The 26,561-nt window shown below is 41.0% G+C and overlaps 1 protein-coding gene across 13 annotated transcripts in view; it reads right to left on the reverse strand.

The window, feature by feature from the left end:
* The window catches only part of ZMIZ1 (zinc finger MIZ-type containing 1), a 346,693-nt gene that overhangs the window by 35,202 nt on the left and 284,930 nt on the right, over window positions 1-26,561 (reverse strand). For 11 of the 13 annotated variants that reach the window (XR_015805125.1, XM_014889476.2, XM_014889478.2 and 8 more), the window contains 2 exons: window positions 16,173-16,317; window positions 987-1,101 (listed from right to left, as the gene is read on the reverse strand). Coding sequence is in view for 10 of the 13 variants with exons in the window: in XM_014889476.2 (XP_014744962.1) it covers window positions 987-1,101; window positions 16,173-16,317 (260 nt within the window). In the remaining 3 variants the exon portion in view is untranslated. Of the gene's footprint in view, window positions 1-986; window positions 1,102-8,588; window positions 8,915-16,172; window positions 16,318-26,561 lie in introns of those variants that run through there. The other 2 variants (XM_088168903.1, XM_088168904.1) reach the window with 2 other exon arrangements.

The raw sequence follows: 26,561 nt of genomic DNA on the forward strand, positions 1-26,561 counted from the left end.
CTATATGACTTGGCCTCTGAATAATTTCTTTTTCAAATGGCTCATTCCATTACAATTTCATTTTCAATTTTCTCACCAAAATTAAAATAATAACAAAAACATCCTCAGAAAATTTTGTATGGTATCTAACACCACTTGGTTTGAAAGAAGTAGAAAAGACAGGTTAGATTTATGTAGCATTTGCACTCATTAAAGACGTTGATGTGCTTTGAGCTCTTCATCTATGGTGTAAGCAAAGGCCAGACTGTCTGCACGCTTAATTTGTGCCACATCCCAGGGAGTGCACACCATCACAAATAATTGGTAACTTCTTCATAAAAGCTTCTTCATAAAAGTTTCTTTTTGTATAGTATAATTCAATATACAACACAGAAGAAGAAGAGAGTTAAGAGTGGATAGAACCAAATGAAAATCCAGGAAGCATGGCTCTCACCTGGGAGCCAAGAGCCCATGCTTCTGCTCCAATGCATATTGAAATATTTTGCAAAGTTAGACAGCGCTAATAGGAAAGACTGGAAAGAACACAGCCTGAAATTGGTACTTAGCAACTCAGTGTGGGGGTACACTTGGTACTGAATTTCACCAGCCCACAAGTACAACACAACCCCAGGTAAAATCAATAATTATCATTTGGTGAATCTAGCTAAAACTTTTAATAGAACTGTTCACAGTCAATATGAATTGCCAAGAGGTCTGGGATTACCCCAAACTCATGTTTTTAGTGTTGAAACCACACAGTGCAAAATATGAGGTAAATCCAAGCCTGACATTTGCATGCAGCCAAAGGAATGACTTATTCAAGCTCTCAGACACCTCTTGTTCAATGCCACCAAAGAGGACATGACTGGGAAAATAATGCGTCATATACAAAAAAGAAGACAGACACTGCTACTGATCCCAAGAGGCTTTTCCAAAATACCTTCCATTTAACAAACACTAGCAGAAATGCATATCTAGAGGGAAGAAGGCATAAAAATGAAGCTTACCTGGCTTTGAGAGGTGTTAGTCACACCCCATACTGTGGTGACCACTGATAAAGAGCCTGGAGGCTGGTTGGTATTTTGTTGCCAGGGAACAGAATCATAAGGGAAAGACCCATCACTGCAAAAACAAACAGTCAGGAGGGTGAGATTTTGGAAGTTTAAGCTGTGGCAAATTGCTGGTGGTGACAAAGGAATTAACATTTGACATTACCTTAACTCTCCACTATTAGCTTAGTATTCTCAGAGGCATGAAGTTTCTTTAACAGCAATGTGATCATATCAAACCACACAGAACGAATGAATTCCTTAACTATATTGAAGCACAGGGCTTTTACCATAAAACTGTCTGTTAGCAGTGAAAGTCCACGTAAACTCAGAGGCAGAGTTTCAAACAAGGACACTGAGTTACTCAGAAGCACGTATTTTTTTTGCAATTCATCTCTAACTCTTCAACAATCACTGCTTCAGATGCCTTATATCAATTCAATTAGATTTTGAGACCAGACTGCAGCTCCACTGTCTGCAGTGGGTCCCCAAATGGCCAGAAAAGCCTTTAAAGCAATAGCAGTTCAACATAATTTTGAAAAGTAAATTGAAATTCAGATAGTGTTCTCCCACACGATGGATAAGCTGCATGCCAAAAACGGTATTAGCTAATCAGCATTCTAGAAAATCAACTGCAGATATACAACACATCTTTCAGATAAATATGTGGATGAGAGGATTGGGTTTTTCCATTAGGTTTGTCCACAGACACAAGCAAACATTTCTTACAGTTCTTTACATACAAAAGCATTGGTGGTTTCAGAATGAGCCCAGGATAGGTACGCACTTAGTGTAATTAATGAAATATCTGAAATCCTGTGAAAGTAACTATCAATCCTATGACCATAAAATATACTCCACTTGAAACTTGCTCATTCTTGTACTATTAACTCGTAAATTAGATTTCAATTTGCATATATATACACATACATTCAGGTGATCTTTCCTTGTCTAGATACGTATATATAAATACCATTTAACAGACACATATTGTTCTTTCATTTTCAACCACTCATGATCTGTATTTTATATCAAGGACTGCATTTTCATCCTGACTCCTAGCTATTACCAAAATTCTATCCTGGCCTAACTTGCCTAAAAATCTATACAGGCTCTACATGCACTCTATCAACGTGCTTCAAAGCCTGCTCACTCTCCCGTGAACCCAGACAGTGCTCCAGGCTTGGACCACTCCTTCCTTTTGTGCTGTGAGCCAAAATCAAGGACTATCTCAATGTTCATTCTTTAGCCTGTTTATAATGCCAAGTGTGAATCCTTTAAGAACAGGAATTGCTCTGCACAAAGAGTGCATGTGTGTGATAAAAACTGCCTCTGTCCCAATAATAATGTAATAACAGCAGCAGCAACTGTGTAAATGAAGAAGTGAATACATTTCACAAACTAGAAAATTTCAAACAAATTCCACAATGCTCTGCCAGCACAGCAGCAATGTATTAGAACATAACCGTGAATTTGAACTGACCTATCTGCTTCAAAATACCCATATTCTATCAAGCAATAAAATCACACAAAAATTTAGATTAGAGAAAAGAATAATTTCTCCTAACAAATAATTAGAGAAAATTAATGGAAAAGGGTAATTCTCTATAAGATGACAAGTCATCTGTACATTGACAGCATCCATATAAACCAGCGTGTGAGTAAGGGTATACTGAACACCTTGCAATCATAAGTCCTGCTATCCCACGTTTCTTCAAAATATTTTCTCTTAGAATCTTGCCCCTCTCACTCAGAGGCTCAGACAATGGCTTCAGTGACTAATATTTGCAAGTGACGCAATGCAAGTCCCTCCACCAGCATGGAGACAAATGATGACTAACCCAGAATTTGTGACTGCTATTAAGATTTCCTCTTTTATCCTGCTCTGAATGATGCCTCCTACTTTACTTCCTTCTCTGACTGTTTCTGATGATGTCTGCTCTGTGATTTGTTTGGATATTTATGGCACATATGAGTGCTCATGTACTTCAGTGACTACAAAGAAGCTCTCTCCATGACATAAGCAGTGAAAGGACTCACTGCAGACATTCCACTCTATTCCCCACTGATGTGCTGTGGACAGGTAATAAAACCTGAGGAGCAAGGCAAATATTTTGCAAGTATGAGTAAATAAGAAGGGTAATGACAGGCAGGAATCAAACCACAGAGTCACTAAAGATTCTTCTAAAGCAAATATGCCGTACAGTTTGTAAACACACTCCAACTTTGAGCAAGCAATGCTTCAGCCTGCTGTTAAGAAGTTATAATTATTACTTCACTTTCTTTGCCTCCTAAGCATGTTTCTCTCCTTTACAGTATGCAGAAGGGATTTCATATAGCCTTCCTCCATAGTTTTCAGTGGTAGCCAGATCATTTGTTCAGAAGAAGGCTACACTAGGTTCTCAAAGACCATATAATCACTTCATCCTAATTACAAATACAGAGTAAATCACTAAATTTTTACTGTATTACAGTTAAAATGGGTGACACCTCAAGAAACCATACTGTTGACAAATAATAAAGCCTCCAGCACCACACAAGAAAGCCAGAAAAAGAGGCCAGCTACAGATTGGTTGAGAAATACTCATTGTGCACATTGAACCACGTAACTACCACATTATCCAACACAGGACCTAGTGTTAAATTTCAAACATTATTAAGAACAGAAATTATAGCAACACTGAAATAGTGATAGATGTGCCTTGCAGAACATGAACTTAAATAGCCTAATATCCACTTACTATCCTAAACCTAATCCCTCCAGTTTCACCTTAGTTACCCCATGAGAAATCCAAGGCAATCTCATGGTTTGCATTCCCCAGCATTTACTCTGGCCCACCACCAATTACATGCATGTCTGAGTGTGACTTTTGCCATACTGGATACAATACCCACCCTTTCTTCACCACGGGAAGACCTCCTTGGTTTCAAGCCGTAGGAGATGCTGAAACTTGTGCCACTTAACTAAAGGATTACTTGTCCCTCCACTCTGCTCTTTCAACTTCTATTTCTGTCCTTAAAACTACCCAAAGGAATATTCCCACCATCAAAGGAAAATCCGTGTAAGTACTGTAATGAAACGTGACCAATCCAATTCTCATTTGCAAAGAGCAGTGGTTTTCCCCTGTTATTATAGAGAGCTGTGAATTATCCTGAAATCCCTTTCTTTAAACTTGAAAATGGCAGCCAATAAAGAAAGAAGCTTCAACCTCTTCAGCCAAAGCGAAATGCTGCCCATGACATTGTTCCTGTTGAACTGTACAAGGGTAATTAAGTCTCTCACTGCACCCTGGAGGGCAGTGAGTCAGTTTGGGCTCAGCTGGAGCCCACTAAAAGAGTATTGACTAAATTTACAATAGTGCTAATGAACCTATACATACTACTGGTCAGCATTAAAGGCCAAACAGCAGAGGAAGTCACAGAGCAAAGAGGAAGAGATTGAGGGAAATTACTTCTCAAAGTAATGTTTCGCTACTGTGATGTACCAAAACTGCACTCAAGCAATGAGGAAGGATTTCTTAGCTACTGGCAAATGTACTGAACCCACCAGTAATATAACACTCATGTTGAAGAAGTACATTGGTAGTTAGGTCTAAAAAACTTCTCTTAATCTCAGTACTAGGCAGATACCCAGTCTCTAGGAAAATGCACAGACTTCATGTCAGATAGAGACTGAAAGCTAATTCTAATAAAAATTGCTTAATAACAAGTGACCTTTGTAGAACAAATTAATACAAGTGCAATACTGTAGTTTATACATGATTTGTGGCATTATTTGCTGTGTTTTAAATATGTTTATGTTGTCACTAAAGCAATTGTATATGTATCTAATACTCTGTTTACATGTCTTCATTCCTTGAGGAAGGAAAGATTCAGATGGTTTAGTGAAGTATTCTTCCCTAGAGCATTGCCACTTTACATATTGTGGGGGAGGGTGAAAACTGGAATTACACATTCCTGGTGATTTTCTACATCACTTTTTGAGAGGGCCAAGTGTCTAAAATACTACCTTCATAAAGCATCTACCTCTGTTTGAAACACTGTAAATCTACCAGCTACTGCACCAGATGCTGACTTTCCAAAAAAGCCTTTTCAGTCCAACCAGTGACAATCAAGTTTCCCACAACTGGGCCTTCAATGACTACTTTCTGTTGCTTACCTTCAAGCCAGCTTTGCAGTTTTGCAGGGTCTTTAACATCTCTGAAGCACTGTCATCCCACCTGAAGGGTAGCTGACACACACAGAATTCACATAAACCTTTAAATCTACCAACTCTATCCTAACTTTCTCAGTTGACACCCAGATGAGCAGGTAATTGCCACTGGAACACTGACTGTCATTTCTCCTACATCTGCTTTTGTCACCCATGGACACCTCAAGAAAAGAGCATCTCATGACAAGGTGCAAGGTGTCAGAGAACAACACAGGCCGAACATGTTTTGCAATAACACATGGCCAAAAATCAGAATAGGTGAAATACAACCCCAAACTGGGGCTGTTGATCTGTTCCTGCCTGATGGCACCTCTCTGTGTCTGCACCTTGCTCTGCCTCTGGGCAGATGTGTGCTCAGGTGCTCAGCACCCCTTGCCTGTATTCTTGGTAGGAGCCTCTAGGTGACACTACTTTAATACAAACGAAAGCATAACAATTTCCATGCAAGGCTTCTTGCTCCCCTCTTTCCCCCCTACAACCTGATGCATCTGCAGTGGAAAAACATCACAAATCCCACAATCAAAACAGGAAAGAGAGCCCTGAATAACTGAAGCACCAAGACATGAGTTTCATGTCTGAATTGTCTCTCTCACAAGTTAGGCAGCTCAGCTTCTTTCATTCAGGTTTAGTTTTTGTTTTACTTGGATTTCTTGAGAGAACACCACTCACACTTGAATATGGATTCAGTCTGCAAGCCTTCTTGATTAGGGCACCACCATGAACCTAATACTAGAAACTGGAAAAAAAGTAGCTTAAGTCCTTACTGGAGCATTTTAGTATTTCATACCAAAAACATAGTTCAAATGCGGTATTTGCACTGCACCATGCAAACCTAACAACCCAATAAGCTAGGAATCCCTGAAACCTATTCAGAAATTACAGATCAAATGGATTTTTTGCCTTCTGGTGAAAGTTCCACTGAAAATATTCCCGGCCTTGAGTATTAATTCAAGAAAACCCCACTGTGTCAACTGAAAGCCAGAATTTGTTTTCGCTTACTGCCAATCAAAAACATTTTGGAGATCTGCTTTTATTTTCTTTGTGAAAACCACTAGACAATTAGAAGGAAACAACTGACTTGTCCTTTTCCATTGAGATTCTTTTTTAAAGAAACAAAGTCAGCACTTCCCCACCTGAGATATATGCACCATCTTCATACACCTACAGTGCTCTTGGCCAATGTGTTTTAATTGAACACCTAACATCAGTTACTATAAACACATTACTATTAAAAAGAAAAAACCACAACATTTAACTGAGTTATCCCCTGACCCTTTGTGCCATGTTTTCCATAGGCTCTGTAAACCACTCTCTGCAATTTGTCCTCTGTTCACGCAGAGGAACATGGCAGAGCCAGGAGACACTGAAGTGGAAAGAACATGAAGGCCACTCACAGTCAGCAAGGATATACAATGGCATAGTGTAAAGAAAACAAAGAGCAAGTACATCACACATGATGTACAGAACCAAACTAAAAGCTGATGTTGTGTACAGGTACCCTAAACTTTTTACATTCAAGATGAGGAAAGTGAGAGGGTGGTGTAGTCAGTTTGGATACTAATAACTAACTTTGCATGGCTAGCAAGTATTGGCTTTTGATTGATGCCATCTCTGTGATTCACACCTTCCTCAAATACATTCCTCCATTTCACATTATTATCTGAAGATTTGTATCGGCATAAATTAAGGCACCATCCTGCATTTCACTAAACAAACACCTAGAACGCAATCACATCCAAATCACTGGGTGTTTTCATGTAATGTTAAAATGAAAAAAGACAATTTGGAAGTATTCTACAAGATATATTTCCCTCTACTTCTTAATGATGTGACTACAAACACCCAGATTTTACAAAGAAAATACACAGTTTCAAAAAATACCCCCATCATGATTTCTCAAGTCTGTTGATTCCCTCCACTCTTTCCAACTAGATGAATATGTTCTCGTACCCTTTGGAAAGCTTTGATTTTCCCAACTCCAAATGCTCAGCAGATCTGTACCTAGACCTTGCCTATCAATGAAGAATTACCTCAAGTGTTGTTTCAGTACTGGATGTTGCCTGTATCATGAAAAGGAAGACTGAAAGCAGTTAGAAATTCCATAATTCGCTGTAAAAAGAAGCAGGTTGTTTTCTGGCAAACTGTATGAGAACACAGAAGCACTCTGAACCCCTTGCAGGTGAGCAGATGCAGGTGAAGCAGGCAAAAGGTGAAGGCAACAAGCCATTTATCAGCTCAGTGGTTTGGATGGCACCTGCTGCTAGCAGGTGGCTATCACCCCCTGCCTCTGCTCTTTTAAATATCCATACACACATTTATAATAACCATTCATGCAGCCAACACACATAAGCACAATACAGGCGTTTGTGTGGAGACCGAGGCAGCAAAATCGAGCTGGCAGTTCAGCAGGTGATACAAAGTACCTCTGGAAGCTGAAAGCCCTGAACTTTTTCTTTATATTTGTGACAAGGCCTGTGAGGCCTGCATGACTTATGACTGCACAAGGCGGGAATGCTGCCTTCCATTTCACATTGGGTTGCTACAGATCAGGCTGTGACATGCTTGCTGCTGTGCTTCCTGGCGCCTTACTCTCTACACCCAGTGTCATTACTTAGAGCCATGCCTGCAAGTCTCATGCTGCTCAGCAAGAGTTACTGCATTTGATTTTAACCCCTGAAATTAGAAAAATGCATTAGGCCAAATAATTAGATTAATTCATAAGTTTGTGAACCTGCAAAAATCCACATCTCCCCTGCATGCACACAGTCCTGCTTCATAGATTTCACATATGTCCACACACACGTGTGTGCACACGCAAAGATACAGAGATAATGCAACTTATTTCTGTCCATGTGGAATAAACGATCACAGCTATGCAGGTAAGAAACAAAAATGCTACTGAGACCCACTCCTGGCTCTAAGAAGCAGAAGGGGTTACATCTTCTGACATGGGGACTACAGCATCCATCTGAGAAAAGGAAAAAAGATTAAACCATCACACCCAGTTCTATTGTCACACAGTAGACCATGCAATGCATTACTATAGCCCAGATTACAGTTACAAAATCCACCGGTAACAGCCCTGCTATTAACATGCCACCTGTTACCTTTTTCAAAATGCTGAAATTATCTTATAATCGTTTTCAGCTTGACAAATGCAGTTTAATCTTTATTGCATCTCACAGCACAGACCTGCTTCATCCATGTCTTATTTATCTCATGTGTGTCGGAATGCAACCCCGAGCCCTCAGTCCCCCCCTGCCACCAGGCATTCCTTCTGCTCTGCTTTATCAATATACCTGGGTTTCCATATCCGACTGCTCCTTTACAATAAAAAACACACCCACCCAGTATTCTACCATTGCCTGTTGCCTTGGTAATCCAAATGCCTGGGTACTCGCTGATTATCGGCGAATGAGACTCGCATTGTTCACACCGCAGCGCGTCTGCTATGTTAATGTGAGATAATGGCAGCCAGAAGACTCCTTTTGTTCCCAGCTTTGCTGTTTATTCATAGTGCCTGGAGGTCAGCGACTGCTACAACAACCGGGGAAGGAACCGCTGAGAGCGTGAGCAGATTCCACTTCTGCTTTTGCCTCTGAGACAGGGGGAAACACGAGCAGCCCCGCACAGCGAGAAGGGCACCGGGAGCGCTGCAGTCTGACTCACGCAAGGTGTAGCAGGCGGCTCGGAGGAAGATGTGATGGACTTGCACTTCCGAGATTTTAGATGAAGCTGATTTACGCTCCCCGACAACAGAAAAAAACCGCTTTCTTCGAGAGGCACGGCGGGAAGGGAGGGAGAGAGGGAGGAGGGGGCAGCACAGCACCGCCGCAACTTGCGGGAAGCGAGCCGGGCTGGGGGCTCGGGGCTGGCCGGGGAGCAGGGACAGCAGGGACAGCCCTGCCGAGCCTCGGGGGCAGCGGCCGGGCCGGGGGTTCGGGGCTGGCCGGGGAGCAGGGACAGCAGGGACAGCCCTGCCGAGCCTCGGGGACAGCGGCTGGGCTGGGTCCGGCGGGAGCGGCCGGAGCGGGGCAGGGCAGGGCAGGGCAGGGCAGGGCAGGGCAGGGCAGGGGCAGCCCGGCAGAGTGACCTGGCCGGGGAGGGACGGCGGAGGGGAAGGTCTGGGAAACGTCTGCCCGAGCCGTGTCCGCCTGCCTGTCAGAGCAGTTTGGAAATGCTGTTGGTGACACAGGGACACGGGCAAACAAACCGTCACATCGCATCTCCCCTGACGCGTTAAGTGGGAACTGAGAGCACGAACAGGCTGTGGTACCTTCCCCGCATTCCCAGCCTGGTGGAGACGAGGAATTCAAGACGCTGCCCCGGTTGGTGCGCTGCTCCTTATCCCCGGAACAGCCCTTTCATGGGAAGAAACCAGCGATTCCTGCTAAAGGCACTGCCAGTATCTAATTAATGTCACCGACCCATCTGCCCAGGTTGCTGATGCGCTCTCTCTGCCGAGCAGGCTTTGTTGTCATTTCTAGCGAAAACGAGCCAGGAGAGGAGAGTCTTAGCTAGAATTGCTAACCTCTTTTTTTTTTTTTTTTTTTTTTTTTTTTTGGGAAACCATTAGAAAAGCCCTCCACCACTGCAAATAGTAATGACTATTTTCTTTTCTTCTCACTGCGATTCTGAGAAGCCAAGTGTACGGGAGTAGCAGGAATACAACAATTGACAAAACTGAGCACTGGGAATTCACTCCTTTTGTAATCTATTTACAGAGAAATCCTGTGGAGGGTGACATTTTCATGTAAGTGAATGAGTAACAGAGACACGTAAAGAAAAGGCATCAAAGAAAATATCAAATCTTAGATAAAATACACATCTGTGATCCTGATGCCAAATTACCAAAAATACCCAAAAATCGTTTAAAAACACAAGGTATTTGCCGTAATTGAAGTCAGTAATCTTCACGTGCCAGACCGTAAGCTCCCTCCCTGCTTAGAAGCCATGTCACCTCCTGGCAGGCAGGCTGGAGCGCGATGCTCACAGCGTGGCTAGCAGAAAACAGCCACTCACACTGAAATCAGCCTGTGCTGAGCCCCGGGCTGGCCTCCCCCAGCCCTCCCGTGCCTGGACACGACTGCTGAGCCTCACGGCTGGACCTGATGCGGCGCAGGTTGAAGGGCACTGCCTTAGTCCTGACGTTCCCTGTCCAAAGGTGCTCAATCCAGTTAAAAGACTCCCAAGTGATTTTAATGAGTTTTGCAACAAAGGGCTAGGCAAAGGATAGGTTTCAGTGTCACCACAGGCTTGTCGTGCTGACAGTCAAAATGGTTAAAAAACCAGGGGTACTGCCACAGTTTAACGATTTTTAACCCTACTGCCACCAGAAATCAGTTGGTTTCATTGAGAATACGTGACAGAAGGTACCTTCCAAATATGCTTGAAGAGGAAAATCATGTAGACTCAGCACATAACACCTGCTTTTGAGAGCAGACCTCATGCAAAGAGCCATGATACCCCTGTGATAATCACTGAACATAAATCACTATTGACCAGACTTTTTCAGGAATTAGTTGTTCAATATGGCCCGAACATGAGAATGGTACCTGCCTATTCAAAGTTGTTGCCGTATTTTAAAAACCAACATAGACTGCACAAAGCCTGAGATGATCAGATTTTGCCTCAGTCAGCAGACATACCTTAAATAATATTTGCCTAGCGTTTGCTTATAAAAATATCAGCTGACGATTTTTAATTAAAAAAAAATCACAAACTAAAACCATAAGACTACAACATCTACAGGAAAAATATAGAGTATATAGCCACTTATATGTACTTAACAGAAAAAAACCCCCACAAAATTATAGTAGTCCTGCTACATATTAGTTTTACTACAACAGCACTCACTTTGACTCATCAATCAATACAGAAGACCTGTTTCACATCTGTGCAAGGCTCTGTATACACAAGAAAAGATGATCCTTATCCTATACCATTTACCAAGCATGTAAAGAACACATATTTGAAAACAAGTTACCCATTATTGTTTCCTGTTACCACAAGAACTGACCACAAACTTATCTAAAATGAAATGCAGATTTTTCACATGAAAATATTCCATATTTAATTATTAACAGCTAATGGTTACACTTATCAGTTATCAAGGAGATGATACTCATCATTTGCTTTTAGCTTCAAGAGGCTCAAGGTTTTCTTCCACCTCCTCCCCATAAATGTATGTGGTAAAATTATTATCAGTAGTTTCACTTAGAGGATGAGATGGACAAACAACTATTGGGACAATACTTTGGAACAATTAGTAATTAGTTTTGTCTTTGCAATGCTTAGAGCAGAAGCGTACTATTCTGAAGAAATTTTCTAGGTTTTTTTCTTTAAGAAATGACACTTTTACAGAAACATTTCTTGATTCTGATCTCTTCCCTATTCTCTCCTGATGGTAAATTTTTAACATTTCTTGACAGAAAGGAAACCAGAAAAAACAGCAAAGCTACACTTGCAGAATCAGAAGTAATACAGGTTTCTTTACTGGGTATATTCTTTTATATTAGGATTTACCATCTGTTCAGTCCCTAATTATATTTATTTCACAACTCCACAACCACAAAGATGAAAAGACTTTGAAACAATTTTATGTTTTACCTCAAGAGTTATGAATTCTTTTGCAAAGATTTTCCCTGCATGCCAGAGCCACATGACATAATGGAGCAACCCCCTACTTCAAACTGATGTATAAAACATGCACAGTGTGCTTGTTTTCATAAGTGTGTATATGCTGCACCTGACCTCATCCAGACATTTTTAAAGTGGCTATCACTGTTGGTCAAAACAGCCTATGACACAAAATTGAAAAGGCAGCAGCCTTTACAGAACTTCTAACACTGTTTGTTCTAGTATGTTATAACCAGTACACTCCTGACTGTTAATAATGCAAGAGCCAGTCCTCACCATACAGTAAAAATTTAGACAGAATTACCATTCTTTTCCAAGAGCGCCTACGAATGTTTGAAAGTTCAGCTTAGTCAAGTTTAAAGTGGAAGAAAAAAAGGACAAAACAAGCACTAAAAACAAGCACTCTTAAAGCAAGTCTTACCACTAAAAGTTATTTATGATTGCCTGAACATAAAACATTAATGGTAACTAGTAACACATCTACTGTAAGATTGAATTATTGCTTCATTTCATCTACTGTTCAATTTTCTCTAAACCTTTGGCACTAAGTAATTTGTGATAAAAATTACTTTATCTTCATATTTTTCATTAATCATGACTGCCCAATACAGGCATTGCCACCCTTTGGTCTCTAGCTGTGAAACAGGTGGCAATTAATGTGTAAGACCAAAATTTGGAGCAAGAGTGATGACAGTAAGAACCCTACAGATGCTCATGACAACACACTAAAGTGCAACTAACAGCTGTCTATTTCTAGGTGGTTTTGTTGACAAATAAACTTTATTACAAGCTGTGCAAGAAATGAGAAGCCCCCAGAGCTTGCCTGAGTCAGACTGACATGAAAATGAACTAGGGTGCAATTTCTGCAGGGATTGATTGGAACTGTACCCATTTCAAGCAAGGTTCAATTTGATACACATGTACAGGACCACCACTTAATGCAATCAAGCGTTACATAGGAATTTCACCAAAGCATTGGAAGGTGTATAATGACAATAATTTGTTCTTACATAACAGCATTTGCTAAATATCTTAAATTAATTCAAAAATCAGCCACCTTGAGTAGTATGTGTTATTACAGACAGTTTGTCAGACTGGAAAACTACAACACAAATAATTACATTATGCCCTGCAAGTTAGAAAGCATGAAATTTCACTCCTGTGCAGAAGGGCTAGCCTGCAGACTAACAGCTCTCCTTAAGTTCCCTGTAAATCCATTAAGTAGGACTTTAATTAGAAGTTATACAGGATTAAGGAGGTGGATAGGTCCTACACTGGTCCTTCAATACAGGAGTAAAGTTTATTCACATGAATCAATAAAAAGGTCTAAGGCGAAAATAAATAAAAATCTCACATTCAAGTTTGAGTAGACAATTAGACTGCAAAAACTTTAAAAACCCCTAACATTGGGATGTTCCTTTTGACAACCCAGTGCTCATTCTGTTCACAAAACACAGGAGTTTGCAATCCAACCAACTGCCCTACATTAGACAGTAGGTATTTAGCTGATTTTTTTTCTATATGCAACACTTGATCATTCTGTTAATGAAAAACTAAATTTAGAAAGAAATTAGCACAATACAGTCCTTACTCTGAAAGCATTTGTTGCATGTGTGCACATCCACATATGGCTTACGTTCTGCTCTCTGTAAGTGCATTTAACCAACAGTAACACTATGAAAGCCCTCCTTGACCTATCTACTTCAGTTTTCTCTCATAGCTCAATTAACTTTTAAAAATCAAAGATTGTCTTTAAAAACAGCCCAGACCTGAATTACTTCTAGTGTAAGTGCCCATAGTTTATTAAATATGAATCCTTAGATTTAGATTCTTGTGATACATTATTGAGTCACTATTTATTTTAAATAGCTGAGCCCTGTTTCAACTTTGAGACTAAGCAGCTGTGTTTCTGTAGTGCTAGCTACATCAGGATTCTAGTCCCTGACTAGAGTTCTGGATAATTTTGTTGCTAGTAAAAGGAACAGCAGAAAAAGGTCTGTGTGGAGTACTCAAGATCATCATCTGATGGGGAAGGTTTGAATTGTGTGTCTAATGATAATCAGCAGCTCACATATATCTGCATTGCCTTTGTGAAGTAAGGTTCTTGCATATGCTCTTGGTTGTTCTAATTTAATATCTAGTTCTTTTACAAAACTTGAAGTAGCTGGCTACATTAATTGTTTCAGGAAGTACTTTTTTTTTTGTTTGAATTAACAGAAAAGTCTTGTGGATTAGAGATAAGATACTGTGAACTTTAATACTAAGCTTTTGACCCAAATGTAATCTAATGCAAATACAAATGGTGCTTCATCAACAGCTTCACTACTTATTGTAGTTAATACTGTACTTAACGGCTTTTCATCTTTTGTTTAATTAAAACAAATAGAAAACTCAATTCTTCTTCACCCTATACTTCACTACTGTCTTACAGACTGATTACAAAACATCCATGAAAATAAACAGTTCCAGGTGGAAAAATAAGTTGAGAGACACAGGATGTCTCATTCTAATGTACCACCTGAGAGATTCCGAACAGTTATGGTTAAATTACAGACAACAGCACACACCAAAGCAGTGACGCAAGTATTCCAAATCCCAAAGCAGCTGGTGCAGCTATTGCATAGAAGAAGTTATGCCACAGAAATTCTGTTTCTAGAGGGGCATCTCATAGGTAAAGAGTAGTAATTTAGAAATTACTCCCAGTGTCCTCCCCAGTAGAGCATTTCAGGGGTAATACTAGAGAGAAATATGCAGGAACTGCCCAATACTGGGCAGGATGCTCTGCTAAAGCAGAATATTGGATGGCCTGGTACTGACGGAAATGCTGGTATTTAGGTTTAGTGGAAGAAAGTATTTCTTTTTTGACATGTGACAGTTTCAGTGGAAAATTGCCACGAAAGAAGTGAGTTGTGCCTATCTTATCTATTATCTAGTAATGTAGCACACAACCCCTGTGAGATAGTCTTACTTTATAGACTCTAGAGGAACAGAAGCTAAAAGGTCAACATGAGAATCAGGCATCTAAAAACTACAAAATTACACCTAAGAGAACATACACTGCACCACATTCTCTGCAGACTGGCCACTAATTCCACTCTGTCTTCTGAAAAGCTTCTCCCAAATGTAATATTATTTTAAAACATTAAATTTTCTGTGTTTTTTTTTGTTAAGTGTGTTTACAATCAGTCATTTCATAAGCAACTACAAAAGAGGAAATCCAGGTACTCTGAAAAGCCAGCGATGATATAATTATACTTCAAAAAAAGGACTGACTTTATTCTCAAGGGCTAAAATAAAAGGCATAGTGATTGCATGATTTTGCCATATAAATGCAACAAAAATAGTGAAAACATATCCAACCCAAACCCCAAAAGTTGTTTTCAGACAGATTTGCATATGCAAATGCACTGGTACAAAGATGTCCCTAAGCTCCATTCTAACACAAAAGTTCAAGTTAGTTAGGCTATCATGGAACTTAGGCACAAGGAATTTAGACTCATTAAACTCTCGTAGTCCTTTACTAACAAAAAAACTCTACACTAAAACAAATTTATACTATTTGTGATTTCTTTAATGTGATGCTGAGGTAAAGAAAGCCTTGGGAAAAGAACTCCCAGAAACATACAGCATGCAATGAATGTTCCATCTTGTCTACAGTTAATCTCCAGCTTTTGCTTTTGACCTAGGTTGTGCAGACAAGGAATACAAATAGTGCTCCTCTATATAATTTGGTAATCAAAGGCTTCACATCATCTTCTTACAGTGTCCTTCAATGTTCATGTTTTCTCTAAATGAACACAAGTGCTGTGTGATCCTCACCTGATACCAGACTGTACAGGACATCCTCTGATCTGTGGCTACACCCACGGTACAATTGCTTTGCATGCAATAGATTTCCAATGACGGTTAAAACACAGAACATCAGCGAAATGTTTGCAACGTCAAGAAAAGCCAGTTGTATTTAAATAAACATCAGGCAAGAGTCTGATGAGAGACATGATGTACAAGTTTATCTCTAGGGCATAACATGAAATTTGAAAGCAAGCCCACTTGATCTGAGCACAGATTTGAAGACGGAAGTGTCACTTCACTATGCATAGGGCAATAGCAAAGAGAAAATCTGAGTTTGCTTAGTGTTTGCTGTAATTACAGATACCCTGTTGTCCATAGTGCTGAGCAGTGCATGAAACAGTGTCGCTCCCCCCATCAGTGGTAACAAGCATTTCAGGTGACAGATGTGTCACCCAACACGCTGTCCAGGCTGCACTGCTGCAGGCTGGGCCCAGACTCACCTGTGAGAGAGGGTGGGTTTCATGGAGCTCATAGAGTTCATGGGGGGTTGCATGGGGAGCTTCCCGGGAGGATCGTTCTGCCGGCTTTTCTGGTGGCGAAGCAGCAAGAGCCGTCCCAGCTCCTCACACCACGAGGAAAGCAGTGCTGTGCAAACAGAACAAAGGACAGTGAGCACAATCTAGGAACCAGCACAGCCCAGTGCAGGTGCAAGCCACTGTAACAGGAGTCACGAGCCAAACAGACAAACACCAGGAGGGCAAAGCTTGTCCATGAACCACCACTCACACTATTATCCTATCAAACTGAGTCTGCAATTGCCCTACACTATCATTAGAACATTTTCACCCAAGTTACAAACATTCTGCACAGCCCAGAAGGCACAAGAGAACTTGTCTGAGCAGCACAGAGATGAAGAACGGATGAAGCAAAAGGACATGGGATAGCCGTTACAAGTGAAGTAAAATGCAGAATAATTAATTTCACACTAATAGAAACAAAAACATAGAAAAGACATCATTTACAGAGGGGAGAAGCTGTTTTTTTTCAAAATATTAATTGGAGAGAAACTCATATGCATGAATTAATTTCCAAAACTGCTATGAGCTACTATTCTTGAATAGATAAACAGGAGAATGATGTATGGATACAAAGTTAGGCACTTAAATCTATATCTGACCCAGCACAACCCCTAAATGTGTATTTCCATTATGTGCCTAATCTTGTAGTCAATGAGGGTAATTCTGTGCTTACAGGAAAATCACGCTTACGAACTATGAAGATGCAGAGATTTCTTAGAGGGAAAAAGAGCATGCAACTCCTCCTAAAGACATGAAAGGGGTCATTATTCCTGAAAATGTGGCTTCTCCCTTATGCACTCACACTCAGAGAATATCAGGCCCTGTTACAGAAACCACCTACTCTGCAGTAAGCAGAGCCCTCGAGAGTGACTGCAAGTGAAATCTGGCTCCTATGAGTGCACCCAGCCAAGACACCCCACAAAGCCTCCAGCAACATCCACCTGAGCCTCAAAGCTGCCTATTTAATTCCAACATCACAAGTGGCTCTGGTAAAAAGCCAGCCAGGTATGAGGACACAGTGAGGAGTTTCACTGGAACAAAGTGCAGACTAATTGGAAAATCCTGCAGTGGAAAGAAATCAGCTTCTAAAGTGGAAGTGCTTGGGGTTTTTTCTTCTTTAAAGGATGCTTTACAAAACCCTCAGAACAAAAAAATGCTTCATGTTTAATTTTTAACTAAGTGCTTTCCTGAGGTGTTGCAAACTGAACACAAATCAACAGATTATATGGGTGAGTGAGAACCAGAAGACTACTGAAAACCCAAGCTGCTGCAGTGGTTCAGAGTAGTAAGAGCTCTAGATGTAATTTCAGGCTTGCTCGTTTAAAAGACACAAGTGCAGAATCCTCTAAAATTGAGGCTTCTGCTTTCATATCTTAATTTTGTAATTTTTTTTTTAATACCAAATAAAATAATCACAAGCAGTAGCTAACTATCATTACAGGTTACACCACCTTCTCTTCACAGTAGCTACTCACATGTACTGTTAACACAGAACAAATTCCAAAGAAACTAACTGTAAAGTAATATTTGTGAGGGAAAATAAGGAACCTGCTTTACCAAAAACACACACAAGTATGGTTTTTCAGTACAAGAAACAATTGGATTTTCTCAAGTTAAATGACCACCCAAGAAAAATATCTATAGCCTGGGCCATTGCTGTGAATTAATCACACATTTGGACAAAGAAGAGGTAGTAATTTTATTGCATTTATCAAGCAGGTCAAGAGCGGTGTTTAGGGAGGCATTTTAGAGCTCTGCTGTGACAAAAAAGGGACATCGTTTCTTTATGTAACTAAATATGGTCACTCGGAAATTGTCAGCCTCACATGTAGCCTACAAAAAGCATCCCCTCCAGCTCTGTGAAATGTTCCAGCAACGAGTGTCAGTCTAAGCTGCTTCTCTATTAGCCAAGGAATCTGTCAACAAGCATTTGATCAAATTATACTCACCTTTTATCCCTGGCATATCATTACTAATGTGCCAGTGACAAAGGCCCCCCTCCCCCTTTCCAGCCGCCTGGAGACACAAATTCCTGCCTCGCAGGGTTCCTTCCCTTGCGCCACAGCCGCTGGAGCTCGGGAAACACGAACAGAGTGTTCTGCGAACACTTAACGCAGCCATCACACAGTAATAGTGGATGAGTAATAGTGGATGCTGAGCACTTTCACAGCCCAGTGTAATTACTACAGAATCATCCATCTTAGACGAGGCTATGATGGGAGAAGGGAGTTGCTCCTTCTGCACACCTATGTGCACTTGACAAGTAAGATAAAAAGCAACAGCCCAATGGATCTGAGGGCATGAATCTGCAAACAAAAGCCAAACCTGCTCGGGGAAAAAAAAAAAGGCAGTGTGGAAAAAGAATATGCCAATGAGAGCATTGTTTTGGTGAGGTGAACATAAGAAAACATCTTAATGAATTATTACTATTGCCAATATCCAGTACGCAGATTTATAAAGGGAAAATGTAAACCATCAAAGCACAAAGAGGTCCTCAAGATAAGCTGGATGGTTTTATTCTACAAGTTATCTGGAAAGGATTCATGTTTTTAGAAACGAAGAGACTGCAGGTAAAAAACCTAGCAAATTTACTCATCCCTATCACAGCACTCATTATGGAGAGGTTCAACCTTTCCTCCCCCGGGACATTTCAACTCATGTACCGTGTATAATAATCACTCTCTTCCCTGTGTTGGTACTTATGCATGGAATGAAAACAAAGCTGTGTGTAGCCACCTTAGGAGTTACCAGCTCCCCTCCGACCTGCTCTATCCTCCCTCTAAAGGAGTCTGCTCTCTTCTGCAGGAAAACACAGGGCAGCCTCCCATCTCTCCAGCCCCATCCACCTCCACTGCTCTGCTCTTTGCTCGGTAAGACGAATATATACCCTGCCAACACACATCTGGTACAGCTGGCTTCTGGAGAACATCACTTCCTGGGCTATTCAAGCAAGATAAAACAAACTCAAAATGAATTTACAGATTACACTATTCATCTTTAGTGTACTTAGTTACTGCTTTTTATGCTGACAGTATTAGGCGTATCTCAACTCATTTACACTCAAAGCACGAGAATTTCAGTATCATACTATAATGAACAGATAAAGCAGCAAGCACAAAGGACAGCTACAGATGGTGCCAACAGTCAGTCTCACCCTCTCCTAGCACAGCCAAGCAGCTGCTTTTTCTCCCCCTCCGCCCCTCCTCCTTGTACAACAGGAGCACAGATTTTGCAGATGGACCATCCACACCGTCTCTCGCAGCCCCTTGCTGCGGCAGTTTAATGATCAGATTTAAATCGTGTTCCTCTGCTGCATTGCTACAATGTCCCTTGCATACAATGATGTGCCTTTCCTGCTTAACTTGAACTCAACTGTTGCAATGAGAGGAAAGGAAGAATCCTTGAATGTGCACACATCCCCCCGAGAAGCCCTGCACATAGCCCAGGTGTAAAATACAACCTGGTTAATACACCAAAATTGACATTTTCTTTCAAACCCTATTCAGTCCTAGAGGCCTCTGCTAGCTCATGCAAAAAGATGCAGAATAATGGCAATCAAATAACGTACTGACAGTTAAAGTGTATTCACACATTTATTTGGCTTAAAGGGACACTCTCTGGGATGATTGGTGTAATATTTGACCTACTTTTCTCCATCTGCAAAATCTGTATCATTCTTAATGGGATTGCATTTTACTTTTAGCACTGATCTATTTCCATAGGAATAAATCAATACTGATTTGCTAATGACGACTGCGCTAAGAAACCAACACAGACATGAGCAGCCTCAGCTTTCACATTTGTGAAAAGCAGAAATACAGATTTAAAAATAAGAGAGATTTCAATTACAACTAGCTCAAGGGGTTTCCCTAAGGAAGCAAGAGAAAAAAATCAATTCAGAGATATTCAGCTTGCTGCTACCCAGTCCCATTTTTGTTTTTCTATTCTTTGAAGAGGACCAGACATGGCAAGTGTCTCAGCACAGAATGTGACGGACCTCTACTTAAAATACTCATAAATACTCCCACACACCCAAAGCTGGCAACACTTTATGTCCATAACATACTACTTTTAAATTCTTTCATTGAAAAAAATCATAAGGCATGGCAATGCATCCGTGTTGGCATCCTGGGGACAAGGAGGGGAAAGAAAGCTGGAAGGCAATTTTTTTTTCCCAGTCAGCCCAAGTCACATTTTAAGCATTTCTCTGCAACCACAGAGCTAAGCCTTACTTGAAAGAGAAAGGAAGCAATTGTTATTTAATCCCCTGCCTCTAGGAGCCAAGTCTTTAAGAACATGCCAAATATCACAAGATTTGCAACACAATTATTAGGACCGGCCACATCCCCTGGTACTGTTCCTTTCCTGTAAGGGCCCTTTTGTGCCGAAAACCTGCCAGGCAGTACAGAAAGAAAGGCCTCCACTGCTTGCTCCGTGGCACCTTTCCATCCCTCATAGTCATGAGTGCTCATCACCCAGCAGCAGCATCACAACTGCTTGATAAGTGCTGGGGCCCTTCCATCAGGAAAATCAAGGAGCTTGAGCTGGGTGAAGCCACAGACCATGCCCAGGCTGCTTGTACCACTTAATACTTCTTAACAACAAACGATGCTGGCATACCTGCAAATATTATGTGATGGACGCAGCTCAAATGTGATAGCAATTTATAGCCACAGCACAGAAGACTGGTACGGCCCATTACAACTCTTTTTGGGCCAGGGAACAGAAAAAGTAAAGAAACCAGGCAGTCAATGGTACCCCCAGAGGCACTGCTGCATTTCACCAGCTGCACCCACCCAGCACGGGGAGCTGCAATCCTGCACTGCCTGCTTGTACTCAGCACCGTGCCAAGTGCCACAGTAAGCACCTCCGAGTGCATGAGCCCGCGGCTCCCTAGAAAGCAAAATACAGAGAAGCACAGCGCTAATCTATTTACCTATTATGATACCCTAGTATTAGTTACAGCTTATCACCTCAGTAAATCGCTGCCTCTTGTTAGGGAACATGCTTAAAGGTGCAGCAAACTGTTATTTACAGGCAGACACTATATTTACAGCCACAAAGACAGGTGAGGAGGGGATAGGACAACAGCTCAGTAATTTCAATGCCTTCTGCTTCCCGGGAGACTGCTGGAAGAGCACAATAGGATTACTGCTTCCTTGCTGCAGTTAAGCTGCAGTAGATAGTTCAATAGGCAGACTGGCAGACCCGTATTTCTTCCTCGCTGCAATGAAAATATTAGGAAAAAAGGAGGAGTTTGATTTGGAGAACTATCTGCTCAGCACCATCTTGCTAGATTGGTTTCATGCCTCAGAAGGAAATGCATTTGGCTGAAAAGATATTCACTGCATAAGTAAGAAAATACATCATTTTTCACCAATCATATCCATTGATTTTATATTGCTTTTAGAAACAAGTTTGTATTTTTTTCACATGGAGAATTCCAGATAAGTAGAATACAGAGGTACTGAGTGCTTTCTACTCATTCCTCTACAGACTGCAATCTAAATACAGTTTTTATAAAACATCCAGTGAGGTAATTTGGTGGGGAGGGAAGGGGAGCAGCAATGAGGAGAGAATGAGAGGAGTAGAAATAACTATTGTCTTGGTTATTTAGAGGAATTATTCTTTCTACAAAGAAAAATGGAGACTGTATCACGTTTGGAAAAATACATTGAAAATGTTAACTACCTAAATCTCAATGTGCTGACAGTATTAGAAAAATAAGGTCAATTGCATTAAAAGGATGGAATCTTTGAAATTTCGTGAAACTGAAAATCAGATGTTTTCCTTGTGTTTTAAAAGCCATTTTGCTTTTAAAGAGCTAGGAAAAGGAGAGAGGGAGAAACCAGTCATGCCAAACTATTTCAAGGATTGATTTTCCTTCAGCTCTCCTCCTTGCATACTCCAGCAGAGCCTGGCAGTGGCTGGCTCACCTGTCGGACAGTGGGTCAGGGCAGCAAAGCAAGGCCACAAACCCAGGATGTAACAGCCCATTAGCAGAGATTTGTGTTTGTCCCTCTGCAGTTCTCTCAAGGCACTGCCCCATGACCTAACCCTGTGACAGATCAGCCCTATCCCTACTGTGCCATTACACGAGCTTCTGCTCGGTGTCTGCCTCAACTCTGACAGCACAAAAGGAGTACATGCAAAGCCAATTACAGAGCAAAAGTATTAATTTCTCAGCAGTCTGGCTGTTCAACATGGACCCAAAAGCAGTTCCCAGGGAGTCCATCCCTCCTCCCAGGCCTATCTCGCTGGCTGCTAGCAGATGCCCACTTGGTACACAGCAGCCCAAGGCACAGAGCCAGTGCTTATTCCCAGGTGTCTGCTTGCACCCCAGCTGGCTGCTTTTCTGGAGCACCCGAGGATTGTGACTGCTTTTCTCCATCAGGCAAAATCAGTGATGTTAGCTTACGAGTCCACATAACTGACTGATTTTATCTAGAAAGTACCAACACAAACCTGGCCACTGTAGTGAAGAAAACCCCCTCCAAAGGCACACAGATTTAAAAAGTCCTCATCCCAGCAACTGCATGGCAAACTGCATGGAACTGAATTCCCCAGCAGAGCAAGGGGGCAGCTGGCTCCCTCATTTGGGAGGCATGAACTTCCCTGTTAGTGACAACAGAACACAAAGTTGACAGCCACAGTTCAACGTTGTGGAACAGGGCATGACACACATTTCTACCCCTAATATCTAAGTAATGTCCTTTATCAAGAATGCCTCCTTCATTACTATAGCTACAGCTGTGTCCTGCAGAAATATCCAGCTTTGCCCCAGTAGGATCTGTAATGCAATTATGTATTACAATTAAAATACAAAAAATCATGCAGGTTCGTAGGAAAACAGATAATGAAGGGAACACCTAATTAAACTGAATGTAGTATCACATTAATTAACAGAGGTTTTATTCAATAAAATCCTTACTGCAAACCTGAGAGTTATTCAGCGTGTGGTTGCAGGACTGCTGAACGAGACTGACACCATGTGCAAAATCTGGTCTTGAATATGGGTTCCGCTTGCCTTGGCATATCTTCAATTCTTCACAAATACCTCTCAAGACACATATATATGTCAGCTTCCCCAAAGGCTCTTGCCAAATGGAGTAGTACATGCTGGAGACACAGATTTGAATACTGCTATCCTCACCCCATGCCTTCAGTGGAACTGGGATTCCCTAATTTCCTTCTACACTTGCCAAAACTTGGCATAGGATCTTACCAGATTCACTACATTAACTTTGAAGTAATACATTACAAAACATTGCAACAATGGCTCAATTTGGCAAGCACTAAACACTCTGTACAGACCCAGATAAAATATGTAAGCATCTCATTTAGGCTTAGCTCTACCCAAGCTGCTACATCTGAAAACACAGCCCATTATATAAAGAGAAGACAATACTGGTGAATAGGCTACCAGCAAGTGAATCTTGGATAAGGCTTTCCAAGGAAATGCACTCCAATAGCATTAGGCTGCTTGTTTTCTTACTCATCCAATTGTTGGTTTCACTGCTTAGATTTCAAACAACAGCATCTTTCATTGCTGCTGTACACTTTTGTTTTGTAATGCCAGTTCTAGTCATCAACAGATTTCACATATAATCCAGACATCTGAAAAATGAGACTGACACACTTGAACCCATCTTTGGCTACAGACAAAACTGTGACCTACAGGTGAGAGGCTCAGTTTCATTTAATCCATCCTCAGCCCTCCAATTACTACTGTAAACAACTCCTGAGCTAACACCACCACTAACATCTAAAAGTGCTAGGAAAAAACCCAACAGATTAATTTAAGAAGAGTTGGTACACAAGGAAGCCATACACAATCAGTAAAACAATGGAAGTCTGGAAGAGGGAGAATCTGGTGTCTGTCATTAAAAGAAAGGAAGGAATAACCACAGAATTGGAGGTTCAGCTTCCTATCATGGAAACCAAACCCAAATTATTCAAAAGGACCAAGGGAAAGTAAAAATTAATAACAACCAAAATTGACTTTTCAGAAACAAATCATGCTTTACCCTCTGTATTTTCTTTACACTAGCAGACACCTCGACCGTAGATTAGTTTGATTTTAGTCATGCTAAACATGCTTAACATGACATTCTCATAAATAAGCAAGGGAAATTAGGTCTAGCTGAACCCAACACAAAATGGCAGGAAACTTAAGGCTTACCAAACTACTAAACCAATAGTCACTAACAGAAATGAGCATTATCAGATTCTTCAGAGGGCCAATGAAGGCAGTAGCTGTGCTATGCTGCCAAAGCACACCCAACCAGCCTCCTCGGATGCATGAGTGGGACCCAAGTCTGGGAGATGCACAGTTCTCCTTTCTCTCTACCCCACCACAATGTACAGCCACAGTAGGGGGAGAAAAGTAATCAGAATTATTAGAAAAAAGCCTTATCAATATACCCCGCAGGAAACTACTACATAGATAAGTGTTTTTGGTGGGTTTGGATTGAGCTTTTTTTTTTTTTTTTTTACAAGAAGGAAGATTGACAGCAGTATTCTGATTTACTGAGTAACAAAGCATTAACTATACCCACAGAAACACCAATATATAGAGATAAAGACACAGGTTAGATATTAGGATGCTCTTTAATACCCTAAGGGGTAAGATGAGGAATTTCCATAAATGGAGATGCAGAGGAAAGGTCAGATATAGATCTAGGGAGAATGGATTCTTCAGCCAAAGAGGCAAGGCATAGATGACTTTTTGAAGTCTTCTAGAATCAAATGAAATCTATGTTTGTGAACAGAGGAAATTCAATCAGTCTGCATTGGGAAAACATTTAAATCTGGCTTGTATTCACAATTATCCCAAAAAGACATCTCAGCTACAGTGTGGAGAGCTCCTGCAGAGACTGCTGAAGTGGCCATCCAGCCACATGGCTTACTGACTAAGTTTTAAAGATGAAAGAAACTGAGAGCAGGTGATGTGCTGAAGGTCACACCATTTGTGACAGAACAGAGAGGATCGTACACCTTCCTCTCTTCGCAAGGAAAAACCACAACCACCACATCAAGGGGTTACTGCTCTGTGCCCGCAGTCTCTGTGCCTGCCATGGAACATTTTCAAACAACAACTGTAAAACATCTGGAGAGGCTTTCAAGGAGGGGAAAAAAATTACAAAAACCACACTACCAAAATTTATAGCAGAAACGTGTTTCCAAAGTTAACACTGCACAGCCAGAACTCAGAAAAGCTATTTTAGGAACTTTTGCTTTTTGGTTCTGCCGTCTTGCTCTTTGCTTTAACTTTACATTATTTTATATTTTTACAGGAAAAGAATGTTTTATCAGGTGTCCTCAGATTTTTTTTTATTTGTATGATTAGTGTAATACAAACTTTGCCAACTTCTCTATAATTGCAGAAGGAAAAAAAATGCTTGCTTTCAAGGTTGGGGGTTGCAGGACCGTTTTTCATACTATCCAAACTTTGTACTTGAACAGAACTAAGCTAGAAGTACTCTAACACTATCCTTCCACTCACTCTTCATTCTGAAAGAAATACTACAACTATGTAAAATAATCTCTAAGTGCTGAATATGAAAATAGTTAAGGACATCAGGAAAGAGAAACTCAGCCTACAGCAGTTTTTAGCCTGATTTGTGCTCGAACAATACAGGGCAGACAGACGTGTGCATGCACTGCAGTTTCAAGGTAGCAGTGCTTCCCAACTCACTGCCTAGTTGATGAGGTAGTTTTCTAACAGAGTCATTACTTCTCTTTTTTCCCTCTGGTCCCACCAACCCCACAAACCTTGTCATCTTCCTTTACTAGCAACCTGCTCTGCTCCTCTGGTACCAATCACCTTTTCTTGAGAACTGCCTAATTAATTAACATTCAATTAATATACCAAAGTCAAATACCAAATAATTGTTCCCAAGCTGCACTGGGAACTTGGTAACTAATCCGAGCAAGAGAAGGGCTTCTGTGTCCTTAAAATTCCATGTCTACTAGCTGTGTCGTCTGGGCTAATGGACGTCTCCCACCTGAAGCATGGTTGTATTACAGCAGCAGACTTTGTGAGCCATGGATGCTCGTGTAAATGCATTTTGATACCCCAAAAGACCCCACATACACTATGTTTATTTTAATTATTGCCAATAAATCAGAAGAAGCAAATCATCTATGCTGTGTTACAATTAGGGCCACAAAGAAAACTCAAGCTGGCATAAAATAAGAAGCAACTAAACAACCCTACCCCGACCTTCAGATTATTTTAGTTGTAGCTTCACCATACAAAGTGTTCAGCAGCAGTACTGCCTTGAGGTAGCCCCATCATCTTCTGCCGTC

This window comes from Sturnus vulgaris, chromosome 8 (assembly GCF_052056855.1).
Source record: "Sturnus vulgaris isolate bStuVul1 chromosome 8, bStuVul1.hap1, whole genome shotgun sequence".
In the NCBI taxonomy this organism is placed as follows: Eukaryota; Metazoa; Chordata; class Aves; order Passeriformes; family Sturnidae; genus Sturnus; species Sturnus vulgaris.